General features: G+C 39.2%; 1 protein-coding gene across 1 annotated transcript; it reads left to right on the top strand.

The window, feature by feature from the left end:
- The first annotated feature begins 1164 nt into the window (after window positions 1-1164).
- Window positions 1165-19387, top strand: ICK (intestinal cell (MAK-like) kinase). Its single transcript, XM_010077151.1, has 13 exons — window positions 1165-1432; window positions 3318-3372; window positions 4939-5060; window positions 6993-7072; window positions 9274-9406; window positions 9870-10041; window positions 10596-10763; window positions 12343-12639; window positions 13735-13925; window positions 14571-14722; window positions 16080-16208; window positions 17966-18079; window positions 19233-19387. Exons 1-13 carry the CDS (start codon window positions 1332-1334, stop codon window positions 19385-19387), a joined length of 1869 nt encoding a protein of 622 aa, XP_010075453.1. The 5' UTR covers window positions 1165-1331.
- The last annotated feature ends 569 nt before the right edge of the window (window positions 19388-19956 follow it).

Here is a 19956-nt window from a genome sequence, read left to right as displayed (position 1 = left end):
CGAGACACCACCCAGTATTTAAGATAGTTAGAGGCGTGCTATTTCTTTTTCATACGTGATGCGTAAAATTGTCAAAAGGTGTATTAACATAATATTTCCTAATTTTTGTTTGTTTATTCCTGTATGAGTATTAGTGGAGCTAATAGGCTTACAAGACTGAAAACAAAGGGCATAACATCTTGCATCTGCAGGATTGTGGCTCTACATTGAGCAGTTCAGAGTTAGAGCAACATAATCCCATTACTTTAAAATCGGAATTTGTCTTTGTGAAATAAGGCGAGATGGAGGAGAGATTTAAGGCTGATACAAAAAAAAAAATAGTGGAAGTGTAGTTTAAATGCAGGTTGCGGAAGGCAAAAGTCACCAGCCGTGAACATTGCTGTCCTCTTGGAGCTGGAGAAAAACGGAATGCTGGGCCCGAGCCCTCATTGCAGCGGAATGCTGTTTTATTAAAAATGTGTGGTTAATTTACATAGAATAGATCACATTTGTTCTAAACTAAAGTGCAGGAAATACTAGCAACAATTAGCTTAAATGAGGAAATAAGAACTTTCTTGCTTTATTATCTAGCATTCTGTTGTTCATGCAGTGTCAGGACGAAAGGTCAGATAATCTGAAGTAGCCACTGTTTCCAGAGACTGATTCATGCTTAGGGCCACTGTAGTGAAATACGTTTGGTCTTGTCTGACATGAATATAATATTCTTCCTCTGGAATAAGGGCTATATCTCTAGCATAGGAGCTTATGGAAAGTCAGGAAATTGGTTTGTTTAAACTGATGACAGTACTGCTTGTGAGATTGTGACTTACATGGCTGATAATTTGGCTAGAACAGATTCCCTCCTATCTTACTATAATGCTTCATTTTTCTCATAGCAAACTATTTTCTCCGAGCTATGAGACTTTATCCTCTGCTTTCAGTAATAGTTTCTCCATTAGGGTTGCCTGCGAGCTTGCTGTAAAGTGCCTCTGGCTTTAAAATAAGAGTGAATTTGGGGGACATACTTGGTTACGTCCAGATACAGGCTGGCCCTTTGTGGTGAGAGATCAAGACAAGTGTTTGTGTATAGCTTACAAGGAATATTTCTTGGAGGAGAATGGTATCTGCGAACAAGCAATCTTGGAAGGGTACAGAAATCAAACAGATTGTGTTCTGTGCTTTCAGACCAAAGGCTAAGTCTTGAAAACATGATTCCTGCAACTGTTCACACTGTCCTGAGTGCTCTGTATTTATGCTGCCACAGAAAGAACTGGTTACACTCGGAGGAGAAATACGAGAAACACAAGAAACGCTAAGGACTGAAATGCGCTTGCAGCTAAAGTATCCTCATCATGAATAGGTACACAACTATCAGACAGCTTGGTGATGGGACCTACGGCTCTGTCCTTCTAGGCAGAAGTATTGAATCTGGAGAACTAATAGCCATTAAGAAGTAAGTATTTTCATTTGTTACTTAAGAGTGGATGGTCCGGGTTTTTCCATTCTATGGTCCCTATCACTTGGTCATGCTGGTTTGAGTACTTCACATTCCATGCAGCATTTGTGTTTGGAGTTGTTTTGGGGCAGCATACAAAGCTCAAGTTCCTTGTATCCTCCAAAGCCCCAACAGGAGGTAAAGAGAGTGAGATATGTAGACTTATTGTAACAGTGCTACAGCATGCAAACATGTATTTTGTATATTATTTAAAGTATTCTGTAGTGCTGGTTTGGAATCTGCAGCCCCTTCCCTGCTGCCTACATGGAGCATAAATTTCATGGTCTAATTTCCAGTGTAATGTTAATACTGCAGTGATAATTAACACAATGGATCTCGTTGTCCATTATCTGTATCTTTATATGCTCTTACATATTGGTTTTATCAGCTTGAGATTTTCTTAAAATACCTTGGGAAATCCACTTGATTTTCTCTGCTGCTTCAGCAGTGACCTCAGTTTGTATGTGGCTTATTTGTCCTAGTTGTGGTAAGAGGCAGATGTAAAGCATTGCAGGCACCTTCCTGAAATACAGACTGTGACCCAGGGACATACTTGTCAAAGAGCATTCAGTACAATGCTGTTTTGTATGAACAGTCAATAGCTGGCTTTAGCAACTTTCTAAGTCCTCTCTGCTGAGGTTATTTTTCCTGTATCAAGCCTTGCCAGAGACACCTTTAATTTTCATTTTGCAACATGGTGGAAACTCAGAAATTTCAGAACAAACCAAAAGATGCTACTCTCTTAGCTTATGTGTTAATGCCAATCCATTATTAAGAACAGAACTTGCTTGGTGGCTGAATGCATGAGACAGTAAATGCAAAAACACTGCTTAAACAAACAAACAAAATCCAGACCCCTTCACAAAATTAAGGGCTTGTACTTCTTAAACTACTCTAAATATAAGAGCTGGTTTCAAACTGGAAACTTACTACAGTAATAACTAATACTGAATTTTTATTGAAGTCTGACAAAGACTGAGATCTTCAAAGGGCGCTTGACTCCCTCTGAAGTCCAGACTCTAAGCAGTTGGGTATTTTTGTAAATTTAATCTGTGCTCTTCTCTGTGTGTGCATAGATGTGAGCCTTTGTGCTGTAGGTCCTAAAGCATATATGTGAAAGAACTGAGTCATAATCAAAATGTGTATGGACAAATAGGACCATAAGTTACACACAAGTACTATGTTCAGAGTTGTATTCTGGCTTAGGAGAAAACAGATCTGCCATGCAGTTTGTTCTTGTTAGAGCAGCGTTGCTTATAAGCTTGGAAGGAATGGCAGAATTTGAAAAGCAGTTGGCATGATAGATGCAACTCGCAAGGGAGAGAGAAGCATGGGGCACAGTGGAGACTGAAAAATTAAGAAATGCAACTTAGAGGGGAAAGGTATTGGAATTACAGAGAAATCAAAATACAGAGAAGAGGAGCAAGAAGTATATGATGAAATTGGAGATCCAGTGAAGTGATTTAATTTGGTCTTCATTAGATTTGTTTCAAAACTTAGTCTGAGTTGTTTGTTGTAACCCTCGCTCTTTTTACGATTAGGTTCTATTCCACCACATCGTATACTGGAAAGAAAAACGGCATGCCCTTACTTGTTGAAGGCTCTGAAATTTTTGCAACGAGATATATATATATATGAAAAAAAGGCAATCCTGTATAATAGTAATGCTTTTAAATTCTATTAGAGTGTACCTTGTCTAGAGATGTAAAGTTTTTTGACAAAGGAGGTAACACCTTATATTTCAGTGGAAGAACTGAGTTGTTGAGATGTAATGAGACTCATGGGTTTAAAGACCAGCTGATGTTGACCTTGTTTTAATAGTTTTTTCCCTCTACTATTGTAGAATGAAGAGAAAGTTTTATTCCTGGGAGGAATGTATGAACCTTCGAGAGGTTAAGGTACTTGTTTCATTCAATAGTTGGCTTCAAATTAGATGAACCCTGTCACATTTTGGGGTAACATCAAATTCTTTCCACCCCTTTTGTCAAAATCTCCCCCCAGCATGAGCTGTGGCATATGGCATTACAGTTCTCTTTCCTAGCTCTGCATTTGAATGAGGTGTCTGTAGTCTTCGAAAAACTCTTACTAAAATTCTGTAGTCTTAAAAAAATAATTTGGTTGTAGAGAGCTGCTTCCTCCTTGCAGTGGATGGTGAGTGAGTGAGAGAGCTTTCCTGTCACAAAACCTGCAGCTGATGGGTGTTTGTTTTTCAGAGCTTGAGAACATGTGCCTTTTGCTCAGCAGTAACCTTTGTCCATGCACTTGTTTCTGGATAGTTGGCTTGGGGATGGACATTTAGCATGAGGTTCTGACGTCAGTAGAGCTTATGGGGTATGTTTTAAGGACCTCCCTTAACTTCTAGTCCTTGTTATCACTGTTGCAAACATGCAGAAAACCTAGATCACTTTTCTTATGCTGCCACAGGTTGGTACTGTGTTGCTACAGCAAGAATGAATGTAGAATACACAGAAAATGTAAAAAGAAAGGCGCATGAAGACCCAAGTATGCTGGTTTTGGCTGGGACAGTTAATCTTCTTCATAGAGGCTTGTACGGGTCAGTGGTTTGGATTTGTGACTGAAACAGTGTTGGTCACACAGGGGTGTTTCAGTTATTGCTGAGCAGTCCTTACACAGCCTCAAGCCTCCTCTGTGTCTCACTTTTCTCCGCCAGCGAGTAGGCTGAGGCTGGGCAAGAAGCTGGGAGGGGACACAGCCAGGACAGCTGACCCCAGCTGACCAAAGAGATATTCCATACCATGTGACGTTGTGCTCAGCAGTAAAAGCTGAGGGAAGGAGGAGGAAAGGGAGGACGTTCTGAGTGACGGTGTTTGTCTTCCCAAGTAACCTTTGTGTGTGATGGAGCTCTGCTTTCCAGGAGGTGGCTGAACACCTGCCTGCTGGTGGGAAGCAGTGAATGAATTCCTTACTTTGCTTTGCTTGCACGTGCAGCTTTTGCTTTACCTGTTAAACTGTCTTTGTCTCAACCCATTACTTTTCTCACTTTCTGCCTTTCTGATTCTCTCCCCCATCCCACTGCAGGGGATGAGGGGATGGGTGAGCTCATCTGCCCACCAGGGTTAATTCACAATACGAAGGAAGAATTTCCAGGGTTATATTTAGTCCTGAGTCTAACCTGACTATTGCCAGTGCAAGTACAGGAAGAGTGTGAATTCCACCAGTAGGAAGTTACTTATAGAGAAAATGCAGTTGTTTTGGTGCCTACTGTGAGGCCAGATAGCTGGCTTTTGAATGACCAGCACATTAATTGATACGTATACCGTATATGTATCTGGTAATACTTAGAGATCTGGTGTTTGTTCTCATAGCTGTCTGGTTATTTACAATATTGAAGAATTCTTGAAGCCAAGTCTTCTGAATCAGTGAAATATTTCTTTATTTATTATTATTTTTTTATCGTTAGAGTAGGACCCTTGTAAAATCCTGCTTGTATTTTCTGTTTCTAGTCTTTGAAGAAATTAAACCATGCCAATGTAGTAAAGCTGAAAGAAGTCATCAGGGAAAATGATAATCTGTATTTTGTGTTTGAATACATGAAGGAAAATCTTTATCAGTTAATGAAAGAAAGGTATGTAACAGCATCACCCATTCCTGACATAAATTAATAACTTGCATAATGTGCTTTTAACATCCCTGTTACTTTTCAGATGACTTAGGGTCATTTGTTTAGGCTTGGATCACTATGACTTAATGATGTATGCTGCAGTAGGAGCTCTGTCACCTTTGAACATATACCAGTTTAGTGAGAGTTTCCAGTGTGTCTTCCCAGATTAGCCTAACACTTAAGTAGGGCACTCCTCTGAGAGTTAGGAACTGTGGACTTCTAACAGCCCTCACACTGAGTAGGCATTGAACCTAGAACTTTCGATTTCTAGGTAACTACTCCAACCAGCAATGCTTTTTCTATTAGAGGGTGGTATCACCACCTCTTCTGCTATGGCTTATTCAAATTAATAAATAAGAAGTGGTTGAAACGGTAATCATGAGGGTTCAAATTCTGAGTTGGGTCTAGGATTTTTTTTTCCTTACAAGTTGAACGGACATGTCCAAAGACTGTATTTTCATTGTCAGCATTCTCAGTAAAATCTAGTTTTTTTGTATTTGCTGGAGCATTAATAAAGTCTTAATTTTAGCCTTTGGACCATGATAGCATCCTCCAGAGGATAATTTGGGGCAAATAGCTTCCTGCTTTGAACTGTTCTCTGCAGAGGCCATTTTCTCTCTACGGACCATAGAATGAGCCTGGGAGATGACAGTAGTCTTACTTCATTTGACAAAGTAAGGTTATTGTTACAGTATATCTCTTTGAATGCTGCATAAAATACCTTTTTAAGCATAAAAATACTTAACTATGCATACACAAGCATAGAACAACTTCAACTAAATTGTGCACGTATATGGATGCTGATTTTTAATTACATGAACCTTGAGAAAATTGTTCAAGTGCATGACATACAAACCAGTTATCTTTAGAAATTTCTTAGAAATGCTTGATATATCCTACCTCCTTATGAAAACAAAGCTAGATGTCTGTAAAAGTGTGCTACACATCATAGTCTGTATGGTTTAGCTAGGCCTTGGACTGGTTAGATGTATAAATCAAACCTGTGATGTGATTTATTTGCTTCAGTCTTTGTTAAAATTGACAGTCTTGCTGCAAGGGACTGTAGAGGATATATGGCTCTCTTTGTGCTGTAATTTAAAAAACAAACAAGCTTTTCATATAAAAGCTGACTCTGGTAGCTATGTCACTTCTGAAATATGTGATGGTCAGGTTTTTTGAGAGGAATCAAGCTCAGGAATTTGAATGAGGCCCAGGCCATCTTCTTCATTCACTGTTAGGCTGTTTCTGAATAGATCATGGTCATGGATTTCCACTCCAGCCTATCTCTGCTGTGTTTTGGCATGCACAGAGGCAGCTGGTACAGAGATGTTTGGTCAGAATCATCTCTTGGTAAGAGAGGCTGTCATTAAACTGCCTGCCATGGCAGATTTTCTCATCTGAATATTATGAGGAGAAGAACCTCTTGTTTTCAGTGGTAGCAGATGAAACTGTTTTTTTTTTTCAGATAGCAGTAGACAAAGAAGTTAGATAATAACAAGGTAAAGTCAAAAGTATGGCTTTTAAGTGCTTTAGAAGAGAAGCCAAGAAGAAACTGCTTGAAAAGCAGTAAATTAACTTGAATGCTTGCTGTCTTGAGGAGCATGCCTGATGACCTTTACATGTTAATTTTTTGTTCAGTTCAGCCAATTTTTTTTTTCCTTTTTCCCTTTTTTTTATTCACCACCCTACATAGTCTTAACTGTCACATAGTCTTTAGTATAAAGTAATATGGCAGTTCTGCAACTACTGTGTAGATTTTATTGGAGAAGTAAACTACATGACAATGCTTAAAATATATCTAGCAGTTTTATTGTCATTGTTACCTTTTATCTTTGGGTCATTAGATAGCATGTGTGAACTTAATATTTATTTCTTCCCTTTTCGTTTATCCCACAGAAACAAACTGTTTCCTGAGTCTACAGTTAGGAATATTATGTATCAAATCCTGCAAGGGCTTGCGTTTATCCATAAGCATGGTAAGGTTGTGTTTTAGCTGTAAACTTTTTTAATTAGAGCAGGATAGCATCTGTGTAAGTTTTTTGATGACTGCACTAACAATTACATTACTAACTTTACTAAAGGGAGTGATCGAAAGAATGACACTGTATGCACAGAAAATATCCATATTTTATAGTTTCCTGATATTTTAGTCTGGAAGTTTTGTTCAGTTCCTTTTCTGTAGATTTCTACTTTCTCAAACAGGCAGCTGGCAACTTTCTAAAACACATCTAATGTTAACGGGCACATTTCTTCATAGATTTAAAGGTCCCCTGAGACTGAGAATAAAGGAGAAATTACTCTTTTCTCGAAGTACACACAGATACCTGAATAAAATGTACATTCTCCCTAAGAGACACTTAAAGTAATGAAGTCTGAGTGATGAACTGCTTTCATTTCAGGGCCTTCCAACTAATTTCTACAATAATGGCAAAAGCTAAAGCTGATATACCAGCCGCTAGTAACAAGGCCCACTTAACTAATAAAAAAATTACTTATTTTAATGATAACTTCCTCGCCATGTTTTGCTGCCCTCTGCAGTTCTGCCTGCTAAATACACTGTAGTGTATGTTGCTGGTCAGCTCTCAGGGTTATCAGAAGAGAACTAATGTCGGTGGCCAAAGTCTTGGAAGTGAAGGGCTTGTAGGACCCGTGTTTCAGTTCACTTGAATACATTTTAACTTTGTTTTGCAAAACATTTTGAAGCTGTGGCTTTATTCTGTATTCTGGTGGGCTTGGATACATCTCTGAAACTGAACTAGAAATTTCAGTCTGTTCCAGTGAGATACAAAATATTTAAAACCAGAAGAATAACATGATTTGTTTGCAAAAATTTAAGCCACCTTTTTAAAAAAAATTGTCAAGCTTTCACAATACCTTTTACTGCTATTTAACATACTATAGCTGTAAAAAATGAACAGTTCTGTGTCAAAACTGTCTTGCTACACACTAGGCTGATATTTCTGCCAAGGTGTTGCAAATCTGTAGTTAGAAAGATCTGGAAATCCACGGCAAGCCTGACAGGATGGTCTTGATGGTCTTATGGCTCTCAGTATAAGACTGTGTGTCCCAGGATTGTCCCTGCAACAGTTTCAGAAAAATTACATGAACTTTTTTTCCATCTCTTTATTTCTCTGTTCTGCTCTGTATGGTATAGAAACGCTTGTCAAGTAAAATTGTCATGTGTTTTGTCCTTCCAAACTCTGAGCGTCTTTTCATGTTTGAATACACAATCGTTTGCTCTTTTTGCAAGTTTGCATTGCATGTCTGTGCAGCAAAATACAGAAGTGATTGTAACAAACGCTAAAAGCAATCTTGATTGTTCCGTCTGATACCATCCATAAAGAGACAGTAGTTCAAGGTGTAGGAAGGACATAACCTGCTGGTTGGTAAAAATCTACAGCACTATGTCTTCAATGCTGCCATGCATTAATTTAGCAAACAAAAGTTAATATAATGGACAATGTAGACACATCCTATGTGAATGTGTGGGAGCATATTCAAGGGCATGGAAAAAGTTAGGTATGTTGGAAGGTCTCTGAAAAGGAAGTCATAGGTATCTAGTAAGGTACTCCAGAGGGGGCTGTACATAGGAAACAGTGGTCTCAGATGCCCACAAGAAAGAAGCATAGGGACAAGTTTTCCAGACTACAAGTGGAAGCCAATTTCAGAGACAGTAGTAAGTAATGTTCTAGCCCTCTTTTCTAATTTGTATTGAGATAGCTCTTGCCAAATGCTCATTGCTGAATACGCTGAGATTCTCTGTCTGTTAGGATGATGAGTAACTGAGTGCTTGCAGATGATTATGTTCTCAGATTTAAAAAGAAACTTCAAAGTGCAAAAAAAAAATCACCTTGTTTTAATTTGTATTCTGTTTAAAGGAACTTTTGAAGTAATTTTTTTATGTCTTCATTGCACCGTTTCCAACACAGTTAGAATGAAACTAACATTAAAATGGTGTAAAGTCTTCTATGTTAAAGAAGTGTCACTTGACAGGGAGCTGAATGCTCTGAACTGTTACAAGATAAGTCAACTTGTGTGTACTGTTCTTCACTGTCTTACTGAACAGCCATTATTCTGACCAGCTCTGTTGATCACATAAGACTTTGAAAAGGTGGAAAATAAGGCTACAGCTGGGCGTGTCGTTGCAATGCACATTGATATTTCATTTGAATTTTAGGGTTCTTTCACAGAGACTTGAAACCCGAAAACCTTCTTTGCATGGGACCAGAACTTGTGAAAATAGCAGACTTTGGTTTAGCTCGAGAAATCCGATCTAGACCTCCTTACACTGATTATGTATCCACAAGATGGTAAGTCCTATTGTTTACCTACATTGTGTGAAACTTACAGTCAAGCCTTTAAAGAAGTATTAAATTTGTGCTGAAGGTAGTACCACTTTTGATGCCTCTTCTTTTTGAAACTTTTATTTAAGCTTGGCATAATTTGAAAAGCTTCAGTTAATGCAAGACAGTTTACAGATGGCAGCAGTGCAGGAACTAAGAGGGGTCCTGATAAGGCAGGTGGGACATGCTGGGATTGCTGCATGTCTGGAAGGCATGAAAGAGCTTACGAGAGCTTATGTAAGTTTTAATTCTTCATTCTAGAAAAAAAAAAAAATGAAGCCTCATCTGTAGAGTGAAAGAGGATAAAAGCTCTTTAAGGGTTGTTTGCTCTTAACAGCAGAGAATGAAGAGCTGAGTTGTTTCATGTTTCTGTCTGAATTATGTTGATTGTTGGGATTTGTTTGTTGTTTTTTTTCCCCCTCTCTTATAGGTACAGGGCTCCTGAAGTCCTTCTGAGATCCACCAGCTATAGTTCTCCAATAGATATTTGGGCTGTTGGTTGTATAATGGCAGAAGTTTACACACTGAGGCCTCTCTTCCCAGGCGCCAGTGAAATTGATACTATATTCAAAATCTGCCAAGTCTTGGGGACACCAAAGAAGGTAGCTACAGTGATATTCCACACTGCAATAGTACCAGAGGTGGTGTACAATACAGAATGGCACAATAGCAGTAAGCATAAAAATAATCAATTTTCACACTTACTGCTGTTGTATGGCATTGATCTCAGATATAGTAAAGTAAATTAAAATTTATTTTCTGTGAAATAAGCATTATGTAGTTATGTTATAAAACCTGACATTTAGCGAAGGAGAAATAGACCCCTGAACAGCAAAGTCATTAGCCTGTGATTAGGCCCAAGTTTCACTTTCTCTTGCATGTTGCGTATAAACTTATGGCTTAAGAGGCTAGAAATTGGAATCATGGCAAGACTCCTATCTCCTGATTCCATTTGTGCGTTTGACTTGGTCAGATGTAAAGTGAGGTTTACCTCTCACCGGAGGTTAGAGGTGAAAATTTCTAGTGAAATCTTTAAAACAGTCTAGAGTAAGCTGGACACAATCCATTACTGATAAGAGAATATCTGCTAGTGTATTAGGCACTATGATACTTTACAGCTGAACTTTCTTTGTGGTTGGAAATCTCATTCTTCTAGAACGACTGGCCTGAAGGCTACCAACTTTCAGCCTCCATGAATTTTCGTTGGCCTCAGTGTGTACCTAACAACCTAAAAACCCTCATACCTAACGCTAGCAGTGAAGCGGTGCAGCTCATGAGAGATATGCTGCAGTGGGACCCCAAAAAGCGGCCAACAGCTAGCCAGGTTTGGTTTTGTTTTCTTTTTCACACATCTGCGTATGATGCTTCCTTTCACTGCAAGACACCTTTTACAGTCACTTAACAGTTGGTCCGGGGTGCCGTTCTTAGAAGGGAGAGGAGCAGAAACCGAGAACAATTTGTGAGACAAAGGGGAGTAATTAAAAGAGAATAATGAATCTTGTGCATGTGACATCCAACTGCAGGGAGTGTGTGCTCAATGATCAAATACATGACTGCAGTGTGTATAGCTACACCTGAATTAAGTATAATCCAGTCACTGTGAATAGCAGCAGAGTGAAAGCAGGATGTACAGCTGAAGGCTGTGGTGCTGTTCTTTTCATTGCTGTTGGTGTGTGGCACAGAATCACAGAATGGTTACAGTTGGAAGGGGCCTTGGAGGTCATCTGGTCCAGCCCCACTGCCCAAGGCAACACGTGCCAGCGCTCAGTCACCCTCACAGGGAAAAAGTGTTTCCTGATGTTCAGAGGGAACCTCCTGTGATTCAGTTTGTGCCCATTGCCTCTGGTCTTGTCACTGGGCACCACTGAAAAGAGCCTCAATCCATCTTCTTTCTGTGCAAATTCCCAGTTCATCAGTAGTGCATGTAACATGGTCCAGTTGATGTTGGCAGTAGCCACTGATTTTGGATATCAGTACTGTAGTGGTAGTACCCAACTAACGAAGCGAGCGGGGCACCTTTTGGAAAACAATGGGACTCCAGATTCAAATCTGATTTGACTTCAATAGGACCATAGCTGGACCTTTGTGATTATATTAGACCTTCAGTACAAATTATAATAAAAAGACTTAAAGCTAATTAAAGCAGTTAAAAAGTACAGTAGAGGAAGAATTCTCAAGGGTAATGAAAAAACACTGGCTATAACTTGGTAGTAAGAGCCATTAGCAAATGTTTTACAGTAAGTAAGGTACAAATATGAGGAATCTGAGCTTTTAGAAGCTTTTTAGCTGTGAGAGGTCTTTGGGAAGGGGCAGTGCGTATACCTGAAACAGCAAGATGGGCAGAGGTGAACTGCATTTACTGACAACTCCTTCATTACTTGGAAGGCAGGATAAAGATATTTTTACCAACACATCTTCCAAAAAAGAGAGAGGCTAGTTTTCATAAGGGTTATATTTATTTCACTCGATTCAGTCTTAGAACTGGAGAATGGAAGAGATGGAATGTGTCTGAGGTCATTCCAGTTTTGGTGGCTGAATCTGATGACAGGTGTACGTGTGCTGGCATATGCGCATGCACAGCCATGTGAAGCGACAGCACATAATGAAACATGCCTCTAGATGACATATGTACCTGGTTAAGTGTCTTCCTTCTGCAGAACCTTTTCCTTTTGTGTAAGTTCACAGAGGTTTTGATAACTTGGTATCTCCTGAAACTTTTTTACTGTTGGAGCATTATTCTGAAGTGGATTGTGCTCACTAGAATCTAGTGTTGAGAGATGGGTCTTCTGCTGTGTCCCACTCCAGAAGAATGGAAATTAAGTTTGTACTGTCACATCGGGCTAGAGTAAGTTTAAAAACTTTGGTTTCCTAAGTTGGGTCCTAATATCTTCATTATGTTTTAGGCACTTCGATATCCGTACTTCCAGGTTGGGCATGCCCTGGGAATTCAGGAACTGGGAAAACAAAAGGAACTGCATAATAAATCGTCTCTGCGTATTAAGCCTGTCCCTCCTGCACAGCCCCCTCTGAAACCTCACACCCGCATTTCATCAAGGCCTTTTCAACAAAGCCAGTCTTCTCAGCACTTGGTGTACCCATATAAGACAGACAGCTCTGGGGCTGAGCACAGTAACTACTTACAGGAGGACAAATCTAACCAGGTTCTTCTGCCTGCAATTCACAATAAGGTTCCTCAGCAGGTAAAGATCCATCTAGCATAAGATACGCTTCCTGATATAATGCCTGATTTTTCCTTAATTGTTTTTCTTTTTCTTGTTCTCTTTCAAGGGTCTTATACTTTACCAAAAGGACAGGAAATGGGAATAAAGAACAGTTGTAACTTTCTGCTAGAAACTGGTAGTTACTCTGTTGGACTCTAAATCCAATTGCTATAAAATAAGCAAGTCTATTTATAATTTCAAAGCCATTTTATGCTTCCTTTTGTTGTAAAGCGCCACTTAAAGGATGGCACTGTGATTTCATACAAGTAAAAAGGACATACAGTGGTCAGAATGTTAATGGGATTGATGGCAGAGAGAAAAGTATTAAGCTAAATAATATTGAAATGAGGGGGGGGAGGGCTATTGCCTTCATCCATTTAAGGCATCCAATTTATGTGACTGAGAATAATAGTCCCTTTGGGCTTCTATACTGGCCATGGGAAACAACAGATTCTTCTTTCAGCATAAGAACCTGTTCTTTCTGTTGATTATACAAGGAGACTGGGTTCATCGATGACAAGAGCAGACAGTACGAATGCTGCTGCTAAGAGATGGGTCCTAGGTAGGGTCTGTACTGGCTGTACACAGAATCACACAAGGTTGAAATGTGCTGATGAGCTTAAATGGGTGAAGAGACACAAATTTGTTCTTATGCTGTCCGGCAAGAAAAATACATTTTATAAATGTCTAGCCAGGGGCCTGTGGAAACATGAACATGCATGCAGTTTTGTACTCCCAAGGTGGATCAAGAAATAAAAATTGAGTGTGAGCTAATTGTTCAGGAGGTGTATAGTGAAATATAAATAGAATTTGAATTGAAACCTAAGAAATGTATTATTCTGGCAGTGCAAGATACTTTATTACAGGATGAAATGCAGAAGATATGTAGTAATGTCTACAGGCTACAGACTGTGTTCTTAGAATGCTTAATGAAAGATTAGGATTCTGTTGTTACAGCTCTACTACCACTATTACTCTTGGAGACAGTGGAAAAAAAAAAAAGTCCTCTTTGTTCCTGTCACCTGGTTTATGGTGTAAGTGCATGGGTTTGTTTCTTTTCAATCTTTATAACAGAAAACGTCTGCTGGGACCGAGAATATAAATGGTGAACTTAAACCAAAAACTAGGCGAAGGTGGGGACATCTTGCTAGAACAGTGAAGACTTCTGAAGACTGGGATGATGTGGAAGACCTTGATTTCAGCTCTTCCATCACGAGGATAGACTTGAAAAACAAGAAGAGGCAGAGTGATGAATCTCTTTGTAGGTAAGATGGTTTATTTTATGTCCATGTGTTATTTAGTCTTATTTCCTTAGGCTTTGCTTCTTTTTTTCATAATGTTGTTCTTTATGCTTTCTGTGGATCTAGAAACCTATATCTAGGCTGGTAGAGGACATGCAGCTTGTCCCTCTCCCGCATTGCCTTGGCTGCTTGTTGAATGCTGACCTTTGAATTGCAACACATTTTTTTTGATGGACAGTGCACCCTTCTGTACAACTCCTTGTTCATTTTACCCCACTGAAAATTATGCTTAGCTTAAGCCTTCCCAAGTTAGTCTTTGAATATATACTTTCTATTTCATGTATGGATCATTTTGACGTATTCTATGCATATAAGCTGTTTTGGGTGACTCTAAGATGCAGTTTCCATGGATCATATGCAGTAGAGAAAAACTTAATGAGTGATTTATAAAAATCTTAAAAGCAATATATAAGGGAACTAGAAGCACAAATCTGATTTTCAGGGGCACTTGTATGGCTTCAGGGTGAAAATATTCCCTGTGTGTTTATACTGTAGCAAACACAGTTATGAGGAAATGATTCCTGGAGATGGGATGGGGATGAGAAGACGAACTGTGGATAAGCATATGCTATAAGAATTGGACTAACTGTAGCAATTTTTGGGTTGTAGATTTGAAAGCATTTTGGACCTGAAGCCTTCAGATGCTGTAGGCTCTGGCAGCAGTGCACCTTCTCATGTGAGCTTTCCACGGCAGGACACTCCCACATTGCAAGTTTCTGCAGCAAAACAACACTACTTGAGACATTCTAGGTATCTGCCTGGTTAGTAAAAAATACTTTTTTCTTCCTGTAATTCCAACAGCAGTATGAAATAGTCATTGATACATTAGGCTTTATCCTTTGAGCTTGTGGAGAGGGGCTACTGCTTAAAGAAAATGAGGAGAGCAAGAGCTTTGCTAATGTAGATGGCCAGGATACAAACTATATTCTATCAGTCTCGCACCACAGATAAATCCTGCTTCCAAGAAGGGGACAGGATTGTTGGTACTTCTTCCTCCTGATGATACTCTTATATTTTGAAGTGTGTTAGAAAATGTGCCAAGCTGCTCCCTGTTTCCCTAAGAAGGATAAGACTGGTCTTCTGGACTGGAAAAGAAGGTGCCCTGCCTCTAACTCAGGAGTGTGTAATACCATGAACAGCAGAAGCTAACTGATAGTGGGAACATGCTTTGCTGTAGCTTGAAGTTAAATAGAATGCAAATCCATGTCTCTAGAGAGGAGCTGCATGCCTGTCTTCATGGTAGCCTCTCTTATACTGAGACCAGCACTGGGGCAGGATGAAGTACAGGAGGGGGACAGCATGTCTGCCTGTAAATGAGCTGAATATAATTTCTTTTATAATTTCTGTTTATAAGAAGTGTTAGCTGTTCATTTACTTGTAGTACTAAAACTTCAAAATAAATTAAGTAAACTAGAAGGTATCGTGATGATAAACTCACTCTTTTTTTCTAAACAATTAATTTCAATTACTTTCTAATTGGATCACTTAAGTCGGGTTTAGGTAGCTAAAAGCTGTGTTACTAGAGGAGGTTGTAAAACACACTGATCCCAAGCCTGCTTTTGCTTTACCATAAATTGTGAGCATATCCTTGCGTGTTAGGTACCCTGCTTAAATACGGGATGTATGTTAAATACAAACAATATGTGATATATGAACTCTGCTGGAAACTGCACAATCAGTGGTTTCAGTAGATACACCAAAGAAGAGTACAGTACTGTGAGAAATGTAATCTGCCATTATTTACTCTCAGGTTATCTTGTCACTGTTGGGCTAAAAGCTGTAAAATGCTGTGTTTGATGTGAAGCATAGACTTCATTTCCATAGCAAAGCTCACCTTCTGTGACTTGAGAATATTTGTGGCCTTGATGTAAGGATCCTGTCCCTTGATGCTAGTGGAACTACTTACACAATTATCTTTGCAGGATTAGGACCTGTGGCTAGTCACAGCATTCCTGTATGAGAGGATGGGAAGTAACCCAGAGGCATGTTAAGAGTGAAAATGTTTTGGTTAAGTTCACTGAACTGGACATCTGCTCTAAGATTGTGCATCAGATGGAATGAATACAAGCCTGTGTAACAACATATTTCAGTGTGGTAATTTTTGCATTTTTGCAATAGGAATAAGCACAAGGAATAGCATAGTCTCCACTTCAAACAAAGAGTCTGTGCCCTCTAATCCCTGGCCCAGTTCTGGTTTGCCTGGGAAAGCTTCCGGATTGGAAGGAAGTATTAACAGGATGAATTCAGGTAAGAAGCTGTGCTCAACACTCCTGAGAAAAGATAATAGGTGATGTCTCTGCAATTCCAGACAGCTGTATTTTGGGGTCACATGTTTCTAGTACATTTTGAGCTCTGGAGGTATTTGCTACCACGTCTGTTCTTTCTGTCAAAATCAGTTGTGAACACTGTTCCTGGGATTTGGAGACTACCTTAAACTGAAGCATAGTAATTTCTTCTAAGGAATCCCCAAAAGTCCGGTTTGAAGTACCACATGCATAGAAGGTTGGACAGCTTAGGTCTTTTCAGCCTGAAATAATTCATCTTGCCTTCAGTTTCCCTTGTCAGTTTGTGTAAGTCATATTTTCAGGTTTCCAAATTGTTTTAGCCCAGCTGGTGCATAAATGACTGTCATAGATAAGGAAGCTGGTCTAAATTGAACTAGCCATATACAACACTCTCGTTATGTGAATAAAGCAAATAAAATCTATCATCTTTCATCATACCTTTCAATTGAAGCTGCTTAAAATAGTGAAATAATTGTAGCTTTAAAAAATTACGACAAAAAGCGAAACTCTTCAATTTTTCTTCTTCAGGTTTTTGGGGCATTTGGTATTTCAGGTATTTCATCCCTATTATTTGATTTGAAGTAATTAATTTGTAGATTTTTACATTACATTTTACCAGATACACGTAAACATGTTGTTTCTAGATTGTATCTATGTATTTCCTCTCTAAATCTTTCTTGGCTTCAGGTTTTCATGTGATGTTACAGTTTTGCAGTGCAGTACTTATTTTGCATACGTTTGACTGAGAAAATTTCTGTTGAATCTTGGCCCAAAGAAACATTTTGGGCCTTTAGAAACTCTGGTTTAAAAAATAAAAAGCTTTAAATTTTGGACGTATTTTAATTAGAAAATTGTTCTTTTGAGATTCAAGATGGGAGGATGTTGTAAAGGGCTCAACTACATGAGAACCTATATATATGTAGCACATCTCCTTCCTGGCTCTTCTACGAGTTTTTGCTGCTTTGGTAGCTGCATAGGGTGTCATTAGATTTTTTTTTTCCCTTTTTTACTTATTACCATAATTTCCCACAATATGCTTTGCCACTGCTCTCCTGCTGTAGTATATTATAGCCATGTGCGCGATGGATCTGATCTGTGCATACTAACTTGTTTAGTGTCCATCTCTGTTATGACTCTAGAATGTTTTATTTATAACTATTTTTGTTCCAATTTCTACGGCTTATCCTACAGGTCAGTCAGATCTGTTCCTTCTCATCCTAGAGACAAGTTTTGTAGTTGACTTTCCAAATTTGGAACATGAATCTGTCCCAGTTTATTAAGTTGCACTCTTACTGGCTACAGTAAGACTTTTGTGTAGCACCAGAGCCCCAGACTGACTGCATAGAAGTCAAGAGTGAGTATATTCATAGGACCCAGTTGCTGAAAGTCAAACAAAACAATTCCAACTGAAATGATAAGTTTTGAAAGCTTTGAGAAACCTTGAAAAAGCTGAGATGTCAGGGAGAAGCAGAAATTTCCCTTCTAAGGGTATCATTTGTACCTGTTTTCTGTTCATCTTTAATGCATGCTGATGCTGACAGTCTCCTGAATGCAGGTATATGTAGGATCTGCAGATTTCTAGTGTCTTTGGTGAAGTTCTATCAGTCCATGATCAGGCTTGATCTTGAATATGACCCATCCGTGTACACCTTTGTCATCTGTTGAAGGTATGGGAGATCCACTGTGTTGAGCTCATATGTTCCTTGCCATTTCTTTCAGGACCCCTAGGATCAAGCAGTGTAACTAGTGGTTATATCTCTTCATTTCTGAAGAAGGAAGTAGGCTCTGCTGGGCAGAGGGTTCAGTTAGCACCAGTTGTGGATCCATCTTCTAGTAAGTATAGTACCAAAGCTGTCTTGGTGTTGTAGTTTGACCCTGGCTGGCAGCCAAACACCATGCAGCCTCTCACTCACCCTCCCCCCTCCCAGGGATGGAGAAGAGAATTAAAGGGCTAACGGGAAAAGAGACTTGAGGGTTGAGATAAGAACTATTTAATGACTAAACTACAATAATATTGAAAATCATAATGATAATAATAATAGCAATATATGCAAATATAGAAATATACAAATGAGTGATACACAGTGATACTGGTCACCACCCAATGACCAAGGCTCAGCCTGTTCCTGGCTAATGATCCCAGAGCAGGGAGAGTCCTGAAACTGCAATCCCAGAGCAGAGATAAGAGCCCAAGTGTCCGAGAGACAGAGAGATACAACCCAGAGAGAGAACTTCCAGACAGATCGTCATCTATATACTGGGCATGACATACATGATATGGAATAGACTATTGGCCAATTTGGGTCTCAATCCTAAACTTAAGGTCAAATCCTGGGCTAGTAACTGGGGCTGTGCTCCCTCCCAGCTTCTCCTGCCCTTGCAGACACTGGCACAGCAGAGAAGCTGAAAAGTCCTTGACTGTCCTGGCAGCAACTGTAAACATCAGTGTGTGATCAGCCTTCTTCTCAGCACAAATCCAAAACACAGCCTCACACTAGTTACTATGAAGAAAGTTAACTCTGCCCCAGACGAAACCAGGACACTTGGTCCCTTGCTCATTACTCTGGTAATGCTGCATGTATGCAGCACTGAACTATGTACTTTTGCTTTACTTTATTTGTAAATATTTGACTGACTGGAGCTACAGTTTGTAACTTTGCAGAACTTGATATGGAGAAGGATTTGGTTTATTTTCACTTTGTTTATGAAATACATGTTTTTATCCACAGCATATTTCAGTGGGACCTAGAGGTTGGTGTGAAAGCTGGCACAGAATTCACGCTTGTCAAATCAATGATATAAATACTCCTTGTCTAATAAGGTTTTAGGGATTGGATCCATTTTTTGTTCCACATCAGCAAATTCTATTTAAAAAGGAGGCTTATTTGCTGAAGCAATGTGGATCTGGACCTGCATCCAGTTGCTGTTCAATGTCGGCAGCTATTCCCTGAACCTTTATCTCATGACATTTTCTTTTGTCCCTTAGATTATGCTTCTCTGAAGTCAGTAAGATCCCATCTGGGACGGCCATCATTCAATTCACCTACAAAAAGCACACCAAGGTTAATGCCTTTCCCACCACCAGCTCAACCGATCCATGGGCGTGTTGACTGGTCTGCAAAGTATGGTGCTCACCGGTGACATGTGGAAATCTCTCTGAACCAGTGTGTGTTTCCCATTAAATGGTGGCTAACATGAGACAATTTGATACTGTTTTATATACCTGTACATTTTAAAGAAACAGATCTTCTATGAACGAGACCTTTTGACAGTTTTTTTTTTTACTTTTATTTGTATTAATTTGAATGCAATCTTGTACCTTTTTGTATAAAATTGTTTTGTTATTTAATCGGGTCCAGTTATTTTCATAAATCTGATACATTTTGTATATATGGCTTAGGGAGTCCGGCATTTTTATATGATAAATTTTATAATGAGCTTTTTTAAAATTTAACTTTTATTAGATTCAGCTTTTTTATAGAAGTGGCTAAAAAGCGCGAAGTGGTGCAATATTGCAGTGGAAGAGATGTACTGAGGAAGGGGCATTCATTAGACATTTTCTGAAGTTCATGTGCTAAATGAGGCTGTATAATTTCAGCGATGCCACGTCTTGATGCCACACTCTTGTCCTATACTCATTTGTTTTGTATTGACATCAAAGGAGTGAGTGACTAACAGTTTAAACTCTCCCTTGCAGTCACTCAGAGACT

Source organism: Pterocles gutturalis, unplaced genomic scaffold (genome assembly GCF_000699245.1).
Source record: "Pterocles gutturalis isolate BGI_N339 unplaced genomic scaffold, ASM69924v1 scaffold24263, whole genome shotgun sequence".
NCBI lineage: Eukaryota > Metazoa > Chordata > Aves > Pterocliformes > Pteroclidae > Pterocles > Pterocles gutturalis.
This window is presented reverse-complemented; position numbering and strand designations above follow the sequence as displayed.